The sequence below is a fragment of the Gobio gobio genome (assembly GCF_949357685.1).
Source record: "Gobio gobio genome assembly, chromosome: 14".
Taxonomy (NCBI): domain Eukaryota; kingdom Metazoa; phylum Chordata; class Actinopteri; order Cypriniformes; family Gobionidae; genus Gobio; species Gobio gobio.
Window position 1 is genome coordinate 37,218,409 of NC_137107.1, and position 15,598 is coordinate 37,234,006.

The following is a 15,598-nucleotide window of genomic DNA, read 5'->3' on the forward strand; positions in this document are numbered from 1 at the left end:
TTGCCACTAGGTGGGACCCAAGTGGGCAACATACAGAAGACCCATCTCGGTCCCAGCTTTAACCCAGACAAAATTTATATATGGGGCCCATGTGGGTATGAAATGGGCTGAAAAATGGGCTCAATATGGGATTGTCCGCGGGTTCCATAATGGCCCCATGTTAGTTGCCCACATGGATTTCATATAGGATGACACTTGCCACTAGGTGGGACCCAAGTGGGCAACATACAGAAGACCCATCTCGGTCCCAGCTTTAACCCAGACAAAATTTATATGTGAGGCCCATGTGGGTTTGAAATGGGCTGAAAAATGGGCTCAATATGGGATTGTCCGCGGGTTCCATAATGGCCCCATATTACTTGCCCACATAGATTTCATATAAGATGACACTTGCCACTAGGTGGGACCCAAGTGGGCAACATACAGAAGACCCATCTCAGTCCCAGCTTTAGGTTTTATGTGGGTACTACATGGTTCCTATATGGGCTGAAATACGGGCTGTAAGTTGGTTTGTCCACGGGTTCCATGTTGGCCCCAGCAACTTGTTCATGTGGGTTTTAAGCAGGATTTCACAGGGCTTTAGGTGGGGCACAACTAGGGATCATACGCATGGGGCCCCATCAAGGATCATCTGGGTTCCATCTAAATGAGTAGCAACACCACACAAATACATTTTAAAGCATTAGAGCACACAGTGAGATTAAAAGTTTTTCAAATATCAATTTTATTGAAACTACCAATCACATTATGCTATATTCTGACATTTCCGGAGACAATATTTAAGCTGTTTGAAGAGTATCTTTTTAAAGGTATATACCTAATGTTTAAATAATTGTAATAATTAAAGTTAATACACATTTTGAACCTGTATTTAAACAATCTTTACTCAAAGCTTTGGGCATTTGAACAGGAAATACAGTGAATTAGTGTTGTCAAAAGTACAGACCGCAATACCAAGTCGGTACTGAAATTTTAAAAAAATTTGACGCTTTGAGCACTGTTGATCAGAATCGTAAATAACTCTGATTGCCCATTGTGCTCACACGCTCATCAAATGTGATTGGCTACAATGACCAGCGCTTCAAAAACATGTTGTTAATATAAATCAATTATGCTTTTCACTGAGCGCTTAAACAGATACACATGGGAGTGTTTGAATGCAGGTGCCTATCAGCCTACCGGTCCGCTGGTTGATGCCTGCTTGTGCTTTCAAATGCTCCCGCTTTAAAAACACTTTCAAACACTTCTTTCTGCTTTCAAACGCTCCCGTGCGTTGATCATTGTATCCAATCACAGACACATCCAATGATCGTGTGAGCACAATGGCCAGTCAGAGGTGTTTACGATTACAGCTCAACAGCGTTCATAGCAGCATTTTTAACATTTCAGTACCGACTTGGTATCGCAGTCGGTACTTTTGAGAACACTAAAATACATACAGTGGGGACAATTATAAGCAGCAGCCACTATACATTTTTCAGTACTGCTTACACTGTAGACAGTCATTTGTGCATTCTAGACACCCTCAGTCCTCCTCCGTCTCTTGTCCCAGTGAACCATTTTGAGAGTTCCCACTCAGCTTCTTGCCGGTTGATCTTTGACATCACCAGTGCAGTCTTTTTGAGAGCCTCTGCAAAACAATTTGTTTTTTAGATATAGCTATACAATATAACATTAAAAATTTCACTTTTTTGCTTGGTTTAATCAGGGTAATATTAAAAATGGTGCTAAATCTGACTAAATGTTATTTTCTGCAGTCGATTTAAAATGTTTAATCTGAATGTAAAAACTGTTTGAATTAGGGCTGTCAAGCAATTACATTTTTTAATCTAATTAATCACACATAAAATTTGCCTGAGAAGTTAGTCCCAAAATATAATTTAAAGTAATCAAATAGAAATATTTTTGGGTGAACTTTACTGTTTGTTTTTATTCATATTGAAATATGAAATTATACTCTAAATAATAAACTAAATGTCTAATGGAGTAAGTCATTGAGTCATTCATTCGATTCGCTCAAATGTGAACGCAACACAGACCCGGGTGGGCAAGAAAAGTAACCTGCGCATGCATTTTATCAGATGATGTTGTATTTAATTCAATAAAACACATGTAAGGGATGATGGTGTTGATGATTTACCTTGGATACGAGAGTGAGTCTGCAGTGTATGTGTATTCGCACACAGCACCGGCAGGAACATCGCGCTCTGACACGGACAGTGTAAAAACGCCCAGAGACTGAAACATTTTTGCCCTATATCTTGCATTTTAGGCACAACGTTTTCTTAGGCCTTTTATAGAATTGCATTCTATAGGGTTCATTACGCAGCCAGTTGTTGCCCTGCATCATATTTTTCATGACCTAAGTAGGGGCGGGGCAAGTGCGCTAAATGCGTTAATAATTTTAACGCGTTATTTTTTACCGTAAGTAAATAATCAAAATGTACGCGTTAAATCGACACCCCTAGTTTGAATGAATGATTTAATGACTCACTAAAATACATGTTTCATTACTTTTTTTAACAAATCTCTTGTCGCCACCTACGGGTGTAACAATGTGACAATTTTTATTTTAAGTGTCAAGTTCCTTTCAAAAGGTTATTTACTTGCTACTGTAGACAGTGTTTATATCTAAACCATAAACTTTTTACTTCTGTGATCATTTGAATAATTGTAACACAGAAATAACAATAGTGTGGTTAAAAAGACCTGAATATTAAGTCTGCATTTTAAAACAAAGGAGGATGGTTAGTATGCAGACCTGCAAACTCAGAGTAAAAAAGGTGACAGTGGGGGGTGGGGGGTGCGTGCCCCTGGCTCGATTTTTTTTGTTTGTGATTTTAATATGCAAATTACACATTTCTGAGCGTGACTTAAAGTGAATGACATTTAATATTTTAAAAATAATTTTATTTACAACAAAGAAACGCCTGCAACTCAGGGAAGTGTTGTGACGCATGACACAAATAAAAAATAAAAGACTGACATAAGGGGTGTAACGGTACACAAAACTGACGGTTCGGTACCTTGGTTTAGAAATCACGGTTCGGTATGAGTTCGGTACAGCAGTTTTACAAAATTGCTTTTTATTTATTTTTATATTTAACAGTGGTTTACTGAAGAAGAAAAAGTGTCTGTCCTTGAATTAATTCAATTATATCTAAAAGTTTATTGAAGACATTTCTGTAAACTATATAGGGAGCCCTTACTTGCACACTAATATTAAAGGTCCCGTTTTTCGTTTTTTTTTTTTAAGCTTTGATTGTGTTTACAGTGTGCAATATAACGTGTTCATGTTTCGCGTGTAAAAAAACAGTATTTTTCACACAATTTACTTATCTGTATACTGCTGTTTTCACTGTCCTCAAAACGGCTCGAAAGATTTCCCTGTTCTATGAAGTCCCTCCTTCAGAAACACGTAACGAGTTCTGATTGTGCCAGCGGGTCCCGTGTTGTGATTCGACAGCAGCTTAGGGCACGCAGAGCGCACGTTACCGGAAAGGTCACGCCTCGCACCATAACGGGGATGCATGCGCTCAATAATCTCTAAGTACAGCGTCCCTGGGAAAGCCAAACAAAGGTGATTTGACTCCGGGATGAAAATAACAGCGTCTCGACGACATGGCGACAAACATTATACAAACGCAACCGAACGCAGCACTTCCTCTTCTCCACGCGGGAGCAACAAGACCACGCCCCCTTTTTCGCGTACTCTTGTGGGCGGAGGTTAGTCGACAAACTGCTCTACTGACGTAATTAAAGCAGGATGTACAGGGATGTAGTCCCAACCGGCCGTTCGCTGTAGGCTTTGAAAGGGAACTTCTGTTAAATAAAATATCTCGCTTGGCATTGAACTTTGAGCTTTATAATTTTACAGGTATTATATATGCTCTAACAGCAACATTACACACTAACTAAAGTTTGAAAAATGGGATCACGAAGAACAGGACCTTTAAAGGTTAACAACAGAGCCAAAACTATTAGCCTAAATTCAGTTGCTATTTATTTTTAGGTATAATAATCAACACTCAAATAACACATTGTATGCAAACATGTAAACTTCGCATAAGGCAGTTTTTGCATTAACTTCTAAATCGAATTGTAAAATTGTTTTTCATCCAATTCATTGTTGAAATATAATAATTGATACAGTGTCTGTCATTTTCATGACAGGTTTATTTAACATGCTTGAAATAATCAAGACATCACTAACAAGTAAAGTAGAATATAATGAATATATAGGCTAATATAGTGCATATATTTATTGAAAGAGTTGATTTCTCCAGTGAATTAAATTCTGTGGACACTGAATGACTGCCTGAGGTAAATGTGATGCTAACGTTACATGACAAGATGGGCATTCATGTATATTGGTCAGTGATCAGTCACACCACATCGAGCGTCAAAATGGCATTTATCGTTTGAATTTCGTGGTAAAATGGACTGAATACTTAATATGTTTGTGTGGAAACTCGAAATTGAAGTGTGTTCTGCGCTTAAAACAAGCCGACTGTGAACTGTTAAAGATTGCATTCGGAAACAGTTCGGTAACGTTACACGCTTGTGACATAAACGCACACATCAACCTGATCACTTTATTTAGTTTATTTCTACTGGCAGTGACAACGCAGATATGAATGTTAGCTGTACAACGAATCGTTGTCATTTCGGAAAAAATATTGTGTGGGTGTTTGAAGCGAGATCACAATAATTTAACAATTAATCAGTAGCTCTATTTTCTGATAATATATGTGGCTCTGTACATTTCTGATATGTAGAACTATTACACTTATTTCAAAATCCTAACTACACATTGTATTATGTTAATTGTGTAAAATCTAATTAAGTAAGTACATTTAAAGGAACACTCCACCGTTTTTAGAAATAGGGCTTACGGTATTCAACATCTTTCCTACATTTAGATATGTGGGCAAATGCATTTTTGTCTCAGTGCATGCATTGTTTTAGTTTGGCAGGGTCGCCGCTAGCTTAGCTTAGCATAATGAATGGAATCCTATGTTGCCAGCTAGCATGTCCTGAGTAAACATGATAAAAAAAAACCCAACCTAATTACTTCTTGTGGCCTGCATATTCACAACGAGTACAAACAGCGATGCAGATTAAGACTAGGCGATTTCCTAGGCGGGGGTGCGTTTCCCAAAACCATAGTTGCTAACCTGTTAGCAACTTAGGTCGTTGGCAATGGGAAATTGCATTGCAACCAACAAAGTTGCTAACTTAGTTAGCAACTATGGTTTTGGGAAACGCACCCCAGATATTGACTTGGGACTATATTATGGGGAAGCACAGGCGAAGCACTGCTACTTGGGCGCAGAGATATCACACAACACATGAAATCCCACAACTTCCGTGAATAGTAGGTGGCTATTTTTCATACAGTACATGAATGGCGATGAACATGGCTGATTTTGTTAGAGACGAAGAGGGTTACTTAGAAAGTCAAGATCCAGAACCATAGCTTGAGTTTTCAGAAGAGGAGCTACGCCTGCGTGCTTTGGAAATAGAATGACAAGAGGAGGAAGTTGCGATTGCTCAACAGCCGGAGGACGTGAGGAGGATTTTTCCGGTGTGATAAAGTGAACTGGAAAAAACTGCATCGCTATTTGTACTCATTGTGTATACGCAGGCCACAAGAAGTAATTAGGTGTTTTTTTGATCACTTTTACTCAGGACATGCTACCTGGCAACATAGGATTCCATTCATTATGCTAAGCTAAGCTAGCAGCGACCCTGTCAAACTAAAACAATGCATGCACGGAGACAAAAATGCATTTGCCCACATATCTAAATGTAGGAAAGATGTTGAATAAGCCCTATTTCTAAAAACGATGGAGTGTTCCTTTAATTAAATTAAGTAAAATCAAAACACCTCACATATCACAAAAGGTTAATGAATCCATTCCATACCATAAGTGATAGTGCAGCAGTGCTCCATGCAGTGTAGCAGATGAAGAACAATCCTCCACCAAATCGCCATTAATCAGCTGAATCCCCGGTCAATCTGGGGTGGGGTCGGCTGACAAGTCCTTAAAAAGAAATGTATTGAAAAATACAACAAAATGTATTGAAATTCTAACAACATTTGCCATTATAAAACATTCAGACAACATGAACAAATGGTGAACTTTGAGACTTAGTTTGTATACAATTAAAATGTTAAACATATTTATATATATATATATATATATATATATATATATATATATATATATATATATATATATATATATATATATATATATATATATATATAAAAAAATGAAATACCCAAATTACATTGGATTCACAACAACGGTCTCTTTTCCTAGATGTATCATAGCAAGGTAAACAAAATTGTAGCTTTAAAAAAGCCAAATGGCACACAGATATCAATCTAATAAATTTACCTGCAGCCGCATTTTTCCTGTCATGACATCTCTGAGAGTCATGAGGGTCTTTCCCTTGATGTTCTCCAGTGAATTAAATAAAGGACTGATGATGATGATGGTGATAAGTTCTTCTTTCTTTATGTCACTTCAGAGGAAGAAAAGACAAAAGTTACTCAGATTTATTATCACTAACGTTAGTGGAGGAAAAGGAAATGTCTTACAAATGTAATTTTGATGATGAAAATAACTTTTAACTACATTAATCCCAATGTAAGGTTTAGAAACAATGGTTAAAACAGACTAATATCTTACTGCAGTGGATAAATGGATTCGTTTCTGGATCTTCTTCCAGTGCTTGATCAAAAATAAATGTAAACAGACATCTTATCATTAGCAGTTGGCTGTGATCTACATAGAGTTTCCTAGTGTAAATGACGCTTTTATCAGTCACTTTACTAATTCCAATGTCCCTCGTTTTAAACTAACGTTACAACATTATGATACATGAGAGGAAACATTGAAATACGTGCAAATACGCTAATCGCGATTAGCATCTCATTTCAACAACTTTAATGAAGCAGTAAGTTACACAGACACTGCAGGTTGTAACGTTACGTCTGTTACCCATTTCTAAAGCTCTCGTGTGTACACAGATCATTTATTTAAGTTAATGAACACCATTAACACAAGATTTGTTTATCTGCATTATTTAATATTCCATTAACTATATTAACACGCTCATCCGCTTATTTTAATTGGATACCTTTTAAACAAATATATTTATTTAGGCTATTCATCTATCTGTGTATCTAAAATGATATTGGGATACATACATTAAGTAACGTTACATGAACACACAACACAACTTTACTATGACAAAATATTATCTTACCTGATATTGCATATGTTTGCAGTACCTCACGATCCAGTCTGAGTCTGACCCTTCCTCTGTACGTGTCTCATTCCAGCTTTTGTTCTCCGTTAACGTTCCACAACTCAAATTAGTTAAAAAAATAATAACTTAACAGACACATTAATCGGGGACTGACAGAAATCTTGCTGAGCAGTAGCACGCGACTCGTTACCAATTCAAACCCACGTATTTTGAAACTCGACCGGTAAAAGGGCGCGCACAGTTGTCATTGGCCAGTTACGTAGATGACAGCACGATTAACCAATCATGATGCAAAGAAGCAAGGTGAAACAACCAATAGCAATTGTTTCAGCATGGTAATGGAAAGATTATTTTATTTTTCAAAGAAATGTATGTGTTTAGTGTTATTTGTAGGCTGTATTATTTGATTAGCTGGTCGAATAGTATTTTCATGACAAAGTATAAATAAAATACATTACTGCATGGTAAACTATAGCCTCACACACAAAATTGTACACAAAATCACACAAAAAGTTTATGCTGCACTGCTCTCCAGGATTAAATGACATCCATTATTATTATTATTGATACTTATAATAATTATATTTTAACATACACATTTAGATTTTTGAATGGTTTTGAACGAAATAGATAAAATGCTAACAAAATAATAATTTGAAAGGCATATATTTCTTGAAGACATGACATTGAGTCAACATACAGATCTGGAAAAAAAAAAAAATGTATATTGATTTATAAGGGTTTTTTTAACCTTTTTCAACAGCTTAGCATTACATGTTATATCAACATTGTGTCAACGTTGAAACAACGTTGAAACAACAACAACATTATTTGAACCATATTTAAACTTTGAAGGAAAGTGCTGACTAGGATTGAAAAAGAAAATTAAACTGCACTTTATTATGTAACGTTTGCTTTATTAAAAAAGTTTGTTTGCTGCAAGTATGATTTCTTGCAGTTTTTTGTTCGCTTTGTTACTATTTTCACAAGCAAGGTGTACATTTTCAAAACTCATAGTGCTAATATCACAACAGATCATCAAAAGTGCACTTTTTTCAAACATTTCAGCATATTTTCAATTGTGTGAATACAATACACAAAACCACAAAGTATCCTTTTCACTATACAAAATAAGTGTTTCATCTTTATAAATGTTTAATTCACAGTTCATTGGACCGAAATATTTGCAATTTGTGAATAGAGCAGAATAGAGTATAAGGGAGTGGAAATAGTCAATGACGGTGTAACATCAGACAGATGGCATGAAATATAGCATTTTACATTACAGTATGTATGCCATGTGATACTGTAAACCGATTACCATGGTAGAGACTGTCACATTACTGTAACTGTAACCCTTATAAAGCTCAGTAGATTCAATCATATACAGTGAGAACACTTATTGGCAGCAAACTCTGATATAGCACAGAACCTCATGGCAGTGTCATAACTTTATCACACCAGATAACACACTGAATACTATTACAAACATCATGGGTTCAATGACACAAGTTAGGTAATGTAAGTGTATTTTCTAATGAGGCATATGTAGCCTGTGTTACTGTAAATAATTCAGCAACGAGGGAGATTTGAAACAAGTATCTTGCATTGTTCGCTGTTGGATGAACTGATTGTTTAAAGTACTAAACTGAAAAAAGATAATATTGTTGTGTTTCGGTGATTAAACCAACATATTATAATAATCTTGTGTTTGAAACAATGATTATGTGGGCTGAAAATATGTGCAACTGAATGAAAGCATGAGATCAGGTTTTGAAAGAATGACGAGCTGTTACAAGTGTGAGCAGTTTGGATTTTTGTACCAAGAGTTTTGAAAATGTACACCTTACTTGTGAAAATAGTACCAAAGCGAATAAAAAAAAACTGTAATTTACATTGGATTCCCTTCAAAAATATGAATTTCCATTCTATCTTTCTTTACTTGGGCTATTTCACCATCTGATGAGCCTTACCTTTCAATGTTCAAGATAATATACCTCATCATTTATATACTGAATTATATACCCAGGTAAAAGAAATCAAAACTAGCAACAACCATGTGCAACAGCCATTATAATCCCATTATTTTGATAGATTAAGTAGCCTTTTGTAACCCATTCTTCATTTTCATATTCTTCATATCAAAATATTTTGAACAATTTGTATACATTTTAAAATAACTGTATGGAGATAAGCATTTGCTGTAACTCACAAAATCAGGCACTAAACACATTTGATATTTAATGTTAATGACTTTGTCTCTTGCCCAATTTCAGACACTAAAATATGTGTACCAGGCCATTTCTGACACCACCAGGGTTTGACCTAGTTTACCTCTACCAGGGTTCTTCAACTCCTGACTTCTGAACTCATCAACAGCCTTTAAGATCGTTTTTCTTGCTGAGTTTAATTCTAGCTTTAACCAAACATGCCAAACAAGCTAATAACAATGTTCCAAATTACTTGTAAGTTAAAACAGATATGTTTGATTGGGGTTGGTTTTAATGTCTGCTGGACACCAGCCCTCCAGGACTAGAGCTGAACAGTCCTGGCATATATTATACTCACATATAATGCACTCCTAACCCCATTATTCTCTTACCCAACCCACCCATTTTTGGCTTGTTTGCCCATATTTGGTTTGTCCAAAAGTGCTCCATATGTATTTCTCCATTCTGACACTGAATCCAAATATTACCTATGTGGGTACTACCCATAGACTGTATAAAACATGACGTCTCCAGTAGGTTTCTGAAGAGCATTTTTAAAGCCCAAAGTGGACGGAGCCAGCTGGAAGGTTGCCACTTGGTGCTACCTTGGACCCATGTAGGCAGCCTATTTGGGGCTGATTGTGTGTCCTACTCATATGGTTTATCAAAGCGGGCCCCATATGAGTTTGCCCATTCAGAACCCATATAGAGATTACCTATGTGGGTACTATCTTGGGCCCATGTAGGTAGCCTATATGGGACTGATTGTGTTTGCCCATGTCTCACCCATATTGTTTATCAAAGCGGGCCCCATATGAGTTTGCCCATTCAGAACCCATATAGAGGTTACCTATGTGGGTACTATCTTGGGCCCATGTAGGTAGCCTATATGGGACTGATTGTGTTTGCCCATGTCTCAACCATATGGTTTGCCTAAGCGGGCCCCATATGTATTTCCCCATTCAGAACCCATATAGAGGTTACCTATGTGGGAACTATCTTGGGCCCATGTGGGTAGCCTATATGGGACTGATTGTGTTTGCCCATGTCTGACCCATATGGTTTGCCCAAGCGGGCCCCATATGTATTTCCCCATTCAGAAACCATAAAGAGATTACCTATATGGGTTCTACCATGGGCCCATGTGGGTAGCCTATATGGGACTCATTGTGTTTGCCCATGTCTGACCCATATGGTTTGCCCAAACGGGCCAAATGTGTATTTCCCCATTCAGAACCCATATAGAGGTTACCTATGTGGGAACTATCTTGGGCCCATGTAGGCTGCCTATATGGGACTGATTGTGTTTACCCATGTCTGTCCCATATGGTTTGCCCAAGCGGGCCCAATATGTATTTCCCCATTCAGAACCCATATAGAGGTTACCTATATGGGTTCTACCATGGGCCCATGTGGGCAGCCTATATGGGACTGATTGTGTTTGCCCATGTCTGACCCATATGGTTTGCCCAAGCGGGCCCAATATGTATTTCCCCATTCAGAACCCATATAGAGGTCACCTATGTGGGTACTATCTTGGGCCCATGTGGGTAGCCTATATGGGACTGTTTGTGTTTACCCATGTCTGACCCATTTGGTTTGCCCAAGCGGGCCCAATATGTATTTCCCCATTCAGAACCCATATAGAGGTTACCTATATGGGTTCTACCATGGGCCCATGTGGGCAGCCTATATGGGACTGTTTGTGTTTACCCATGTCTGACCCATTTGGTTTGCCCAAGCGGGCCCAATATGTATTTCCCCATTCAGAACCCACATAGAGGTTACCTATATGGGTTCTACCATGGGCCCATGTGGGCAGCCTATATGGGACTGATTGTGTTTGCCCAAGTCTGACCCATATGGTTTGCCCAAGCGGGCCCAATATGTATTTCCCCATTCAGAACCCATATAGAGGTTACCTATGTGGGTTCTACCATGGGCCCATGTAGGCAGTCTATATGGGACTGATTGTGTTTGCCCATGTCTGACCCATATGGTTTGCCCAAGCGGGCCCAAAATGTATTTCCCCATTCAGAACCCATATAGAGGTTACCTATGTGGGTATTTTCTTGGGCCCATGTAGGCAGCCTATATGGGACTGATTGTGTTTGCCCATGTCTACCCCATTTGGTAAACCCATATGGGGCCCATTTGTGTTGCCCATTTTAAGCCCATGCACTCATTTCCCATTTGTGACCCAGCTAGGACCCACATTGGTAGCCCACCAGTTTTCTCCCATATGGGACCTACTTAGCTGACCCGAGTGGGCCCCATATAAGATGCCCATTTTTGGACCATGCCCACTTGGTTCCCATGTAGCCCAAGCATAAACCACGTGGGGCCCACATATACATGTTGGCTGGGTCAATTCATATGGATTAGTTTTAAGATTTATTTATAAACTTTTTGAAGAGTCAAAGTGATAGTTGCATAGCTGTCAATGGAGGGAGAGAAAGCTCTCTGATTTCATCCAAAATATCTTCATTTGTGTTCCGAAAATGAACGAAAATTACAGATTTGGAACGATGTGAGGGCGAGTTGGTAATTAATGACAGAATTTTCATTTTTGGATGAACTATACCAACGAAGATTTATTATTAAGATTAAATTGTAGCATGGCTCAGTCATTTTGTCACAGCTGGAAGTGAACTGGGGGGGTATTTTCAAGTGAAGAACAAGAGAAAAATTGTGTCACACGTGCGTGAGTCACCACCAGCAGCTTACTCTCAGTTTTGAGCAAAAGTGTACAAAGTACCGCGAGAGCGATTAGAGAGCAGAAGGCTAGGTATGCTTTCAAATCGCTCTCGCGGTAGCTACTGCTCAAGAATGCTGGCAGGAGATCTTTCAAGAGCATTCCCTGCCTATCCATTGTTTCTGGTGGAAAACACAGAGCCTCTTTCACACAGGAGGGGATAATGGCTGGGTTTCTTTTTTTTTCTCTTTTTTTTCTTGTGTGTGTCCAAGGAAAGCAATAACTGGGAAAACATGTAATTCCAAAAACTAGCCATTTTCATTTTAGAAGATAAACGTATTTGCAACCTTTTTGAGGCGTGAAAGCCTTGGTTCTCATTAATTGTAATTTCATGGAGCGCAATTCTTCAGAATTTGTCCTTTGCTTTAACGGAAAAAAAAATCTCATTGCTTTCGCGGGTGAGTAGGAAAGCAATGAGACAGTGACGACAGTGGGATGAACTATTCAGCGAAAACAAGCGTTTGAGGGGGAGTGGCACTGTTTGCCTCAGAAGAACATAACATACGCAACACATTAAAATAAATAAATAAAAAATAGTTAAAACATCTAGATGTGTAATTCTGAGACAATAGTAAGCTCCAAGAAAACCAGATATAAGCCACACAAGCCGCGAAGCAAAAGCAAGTCACAATGACACTGAAAGTTGCACAAACGCTTTGATTTAACTCAAGCCTCCTCTGTATGACTCTCGCACAGATTGATTCTTTTACAGTCCACAGGAGGAGCAAACGCTGCCTGAAGTAGCCTACACCTCTGGTGAAAATAAAACTGCGTTGTGTTTTTAAAAGCAATTCCCTAGACATGCCGCGCAGAAAGAGATCTCATGGTCGTAAGAAAAATGACAAGGTATGTTTTTAATACTATTTACACTTTGTGTTCTGTACACTCTGTATGAAATTAAAATGTGCTTTGTGTTATTTCTTGAAACGTAGCCTACGTTTCTTGGTGTAGCCTAATCTAATATAATCAGATTGATTTAGCCATATAAAATAAATATTAATACATATGTTTTTGACTTGAATTTAAAAAGTGGTTTAGGGTTGGGAACTGCTATGATTTTTATAGATTCCCTCAAAAAATCTGAACCGGTCGAATTTGTAAGATTTTCAGTTTCTTGAGCGGGCATTTATCAACAACTAAACTAAAGTTTACATTGTGCATTGCTATTCTGTCAACACTTGTATAGTGCGAAAACTTCAGCAATTAGCGCAGCCCGATTCTCGAACAGATGACTCAGAACGTCGTTCGAACGATTTACTCTTAGGAGTCGGTTCTCTTTAGTGAATCAAATCATACAGCGCCGTAACAAGTGTAATCTGATTCCCAACGAACGATTCTTATGAGCCGATTCTTTTCAGTGAATCAAAACACATAGGCTGCATGCGTCCGAACGCCAATGCTGCCTTCAGAGGCTGAATTCAAAGGTAGGAAGGGGTCGTTAACTTTACTTCCTGTCTCCTGAGATACCTTCATCTGATCGATTTTTGAAGCCAGCATAGATGTATCCTTCGCTGCCTTTGATATCCCACAATCCTGTGCGTTCCATTCTGTGACAGTTGAGCTAAAAATAAAGATGGCGTCTGAAAGTAGCTGTTGGTGGTTAGTTTGTGTGTAAAAATGTACGTTTTTGACCAAAGTTTTCCACTTTTGATGTAATTTCTAGCACTAAATCAATATTGTAGTCATTATATTCTTTATGATGACGAAATTCGCTTCACGGGCAATGTACACTGACCCTCGCGTATGCGTAAAAAGTGAACTTTGGGCTTCAGGTTAAAGCCCCACACCAAGGACGATAACGATAAAGTTCTAAAAATCGTTCTCAGCACTAAAGAATAGCAGAGTTCACACCACAGCTATAACGATAACGCCACAGAGAAATGATGGCTGAATCCGAAATTGCCCCTAAACCCTCATTCACTATTCCCTACTTTAGTCCACTAGTTCACTTGAAGGAGTGAATGAAAACGAGTGAGTAAATTCGGACTGCATCAGCTGTACACTCGTTATAGCGGTGCAATGTGGGATAGAACGAGTGCACTCAATAACGTTCACTATGGTTTCGGACACCACTACAAATGGCTGTCCCTTCAAATAATGCCCTATTTGAGGGTATTCGGATTCAGCCGATATCTTTGGAATCACTTTCAGAACTATTTTATCCAGCTGATGAATGATAAAAACATGACAGCCAATCAGAATCTATCCTGCTGTAACGAGATAGAGCATTTAAAGTATTCTGAGGTGTACTTAAATTGTTAGTATGATTTTTACATCATAAAATGTCATAATTTAGAAATAAGGCATTTTTTCTATACTCTATTTTCTATACTTATTTTCTATGCCCTCTGGCTGAATGCCCTGCTTCAAGGGGCGTGTCTGCTGTGAGACTTCAGTAAAAACGCCCACTGTTGTGATTGGCTGACATCTTTGCATTTTAAATGAGCAGAGGGGACGTGGTTTAACGAGGTCTACGAGCATAGTTGCCAAGTCCGCGTATAACACGCGACTTTGGGCTTCTTTTTTTGGCAAGTCGCGTTAAAAAATCACGAGTCGCGGGTTGCGGTTTTTTGGGCTTATTTTAAAAAATGTGGTTGCTTGTTAGGAAAATATAATAAGCAACTTCGTTTCTTTACATTTATGGTCGCTGTTTTGTCCAATACATTGACTGACACTGTCTTCTCACAACAGGCATTCAGTGCAACGATACAAGTGCTGTAGTAATCTGTCCTTTTATATCCCGCCTCCTTCTCCCCTTCATTGAAGAAAAATCGCGTTCAACGTGCAGGCATGTGACGTTATAAATGCACGTAATGAAAGTTAGTAGACTTAAATAGACGTATACATTTTTACAAACAATAGCACAAGCAGAGATGGAGAGGAAAGAGGGAGGAGAGGCACCTAATTTAATTAAAAAAATATTTTTGTTATGTATTTAAAATTACCGGCTATTATAAAAAAACAAGTCTACTAATAATAACAGTAGGTATGGTTTGAATTAATTTTATTTTAAATATGTGGCTATATTGCAGCGCTGTAGTGCTTGTGTCCCAATGTGCACACTATCCATCCTAAATAGTGTGACATTAGTCATTTTCAGTACTATTTAGGGCAGATAGTGTGCACAATGAGATGCAGGGCTTGTCTTTTTCACGGTTTGCAGTGTGCGTGTTCACTACTTACTGCCCCTAATATGTGTGCACTAACTCCGACTATGGGTTACCATAATTGGCCTCCATGTCACTGTTTACTCTTCAAACCTCTTCTGTTCACAGCTGATCGGAGGATATTGTGTGTCCTTTATTGCAATTTGATGATTTTTGTAAAATCACATCTGTTTTTGCTTTTC

General features: G+C 38.2%; 1 protein-coding gene and 1 long non-coding RNA gene across 14 annotated transcripts in view; one reads left to right on the top strand and one right to left on the bottom strand.

Moving 5' to 3' along the window:
* Positions 1-702: 702 nt before the first annotated feature.
* Positions 703-7,502, bottom strand: LOC307137313. Its single transcript, XR_013817902.1, has 5 exons — positions 7,282-7,502; positions 6,702-6,743; positions 6,408-6,534; positions 5,929-6,047; positions 703-1,630 (listed from the first exon to the last, which is right to left on the bottom strand). It is a non-coding gene; the product is annotated as an uncharacterized lncRNA (long non-coding RNA).
* Positions 7,503-12,773: 5,271 nt separating this feature from the next.
* The window catches only part of cast (calpastatin), a 54,737-nt gene continuing 51,912 nt past the window's right edge, over positions 12,774-15,598 (top strand). For 8 of the 13 annotated variants that reach the window (XM_079834456.1, XM_079834489.1, XM_079834450.1 and 5 more), the window contains exon 1: positions 12,940-13,095. In XM_079834456.1, coding sequence (XP_079690582.1) covers positions 13,051-13,095 — 45 coding nt within the window. In that variant the 5' untranslated portion in view covers positions 12,940-13,050. Of the gene's footprint in view, positions 13,096-15,598 lie in introns of all 13 variants that reach the window. The other 5 variants (XM_079834454.1, XM_079834475.1, XM_079834446.1 and 2 more) reach the window with 4 other exon arrangements.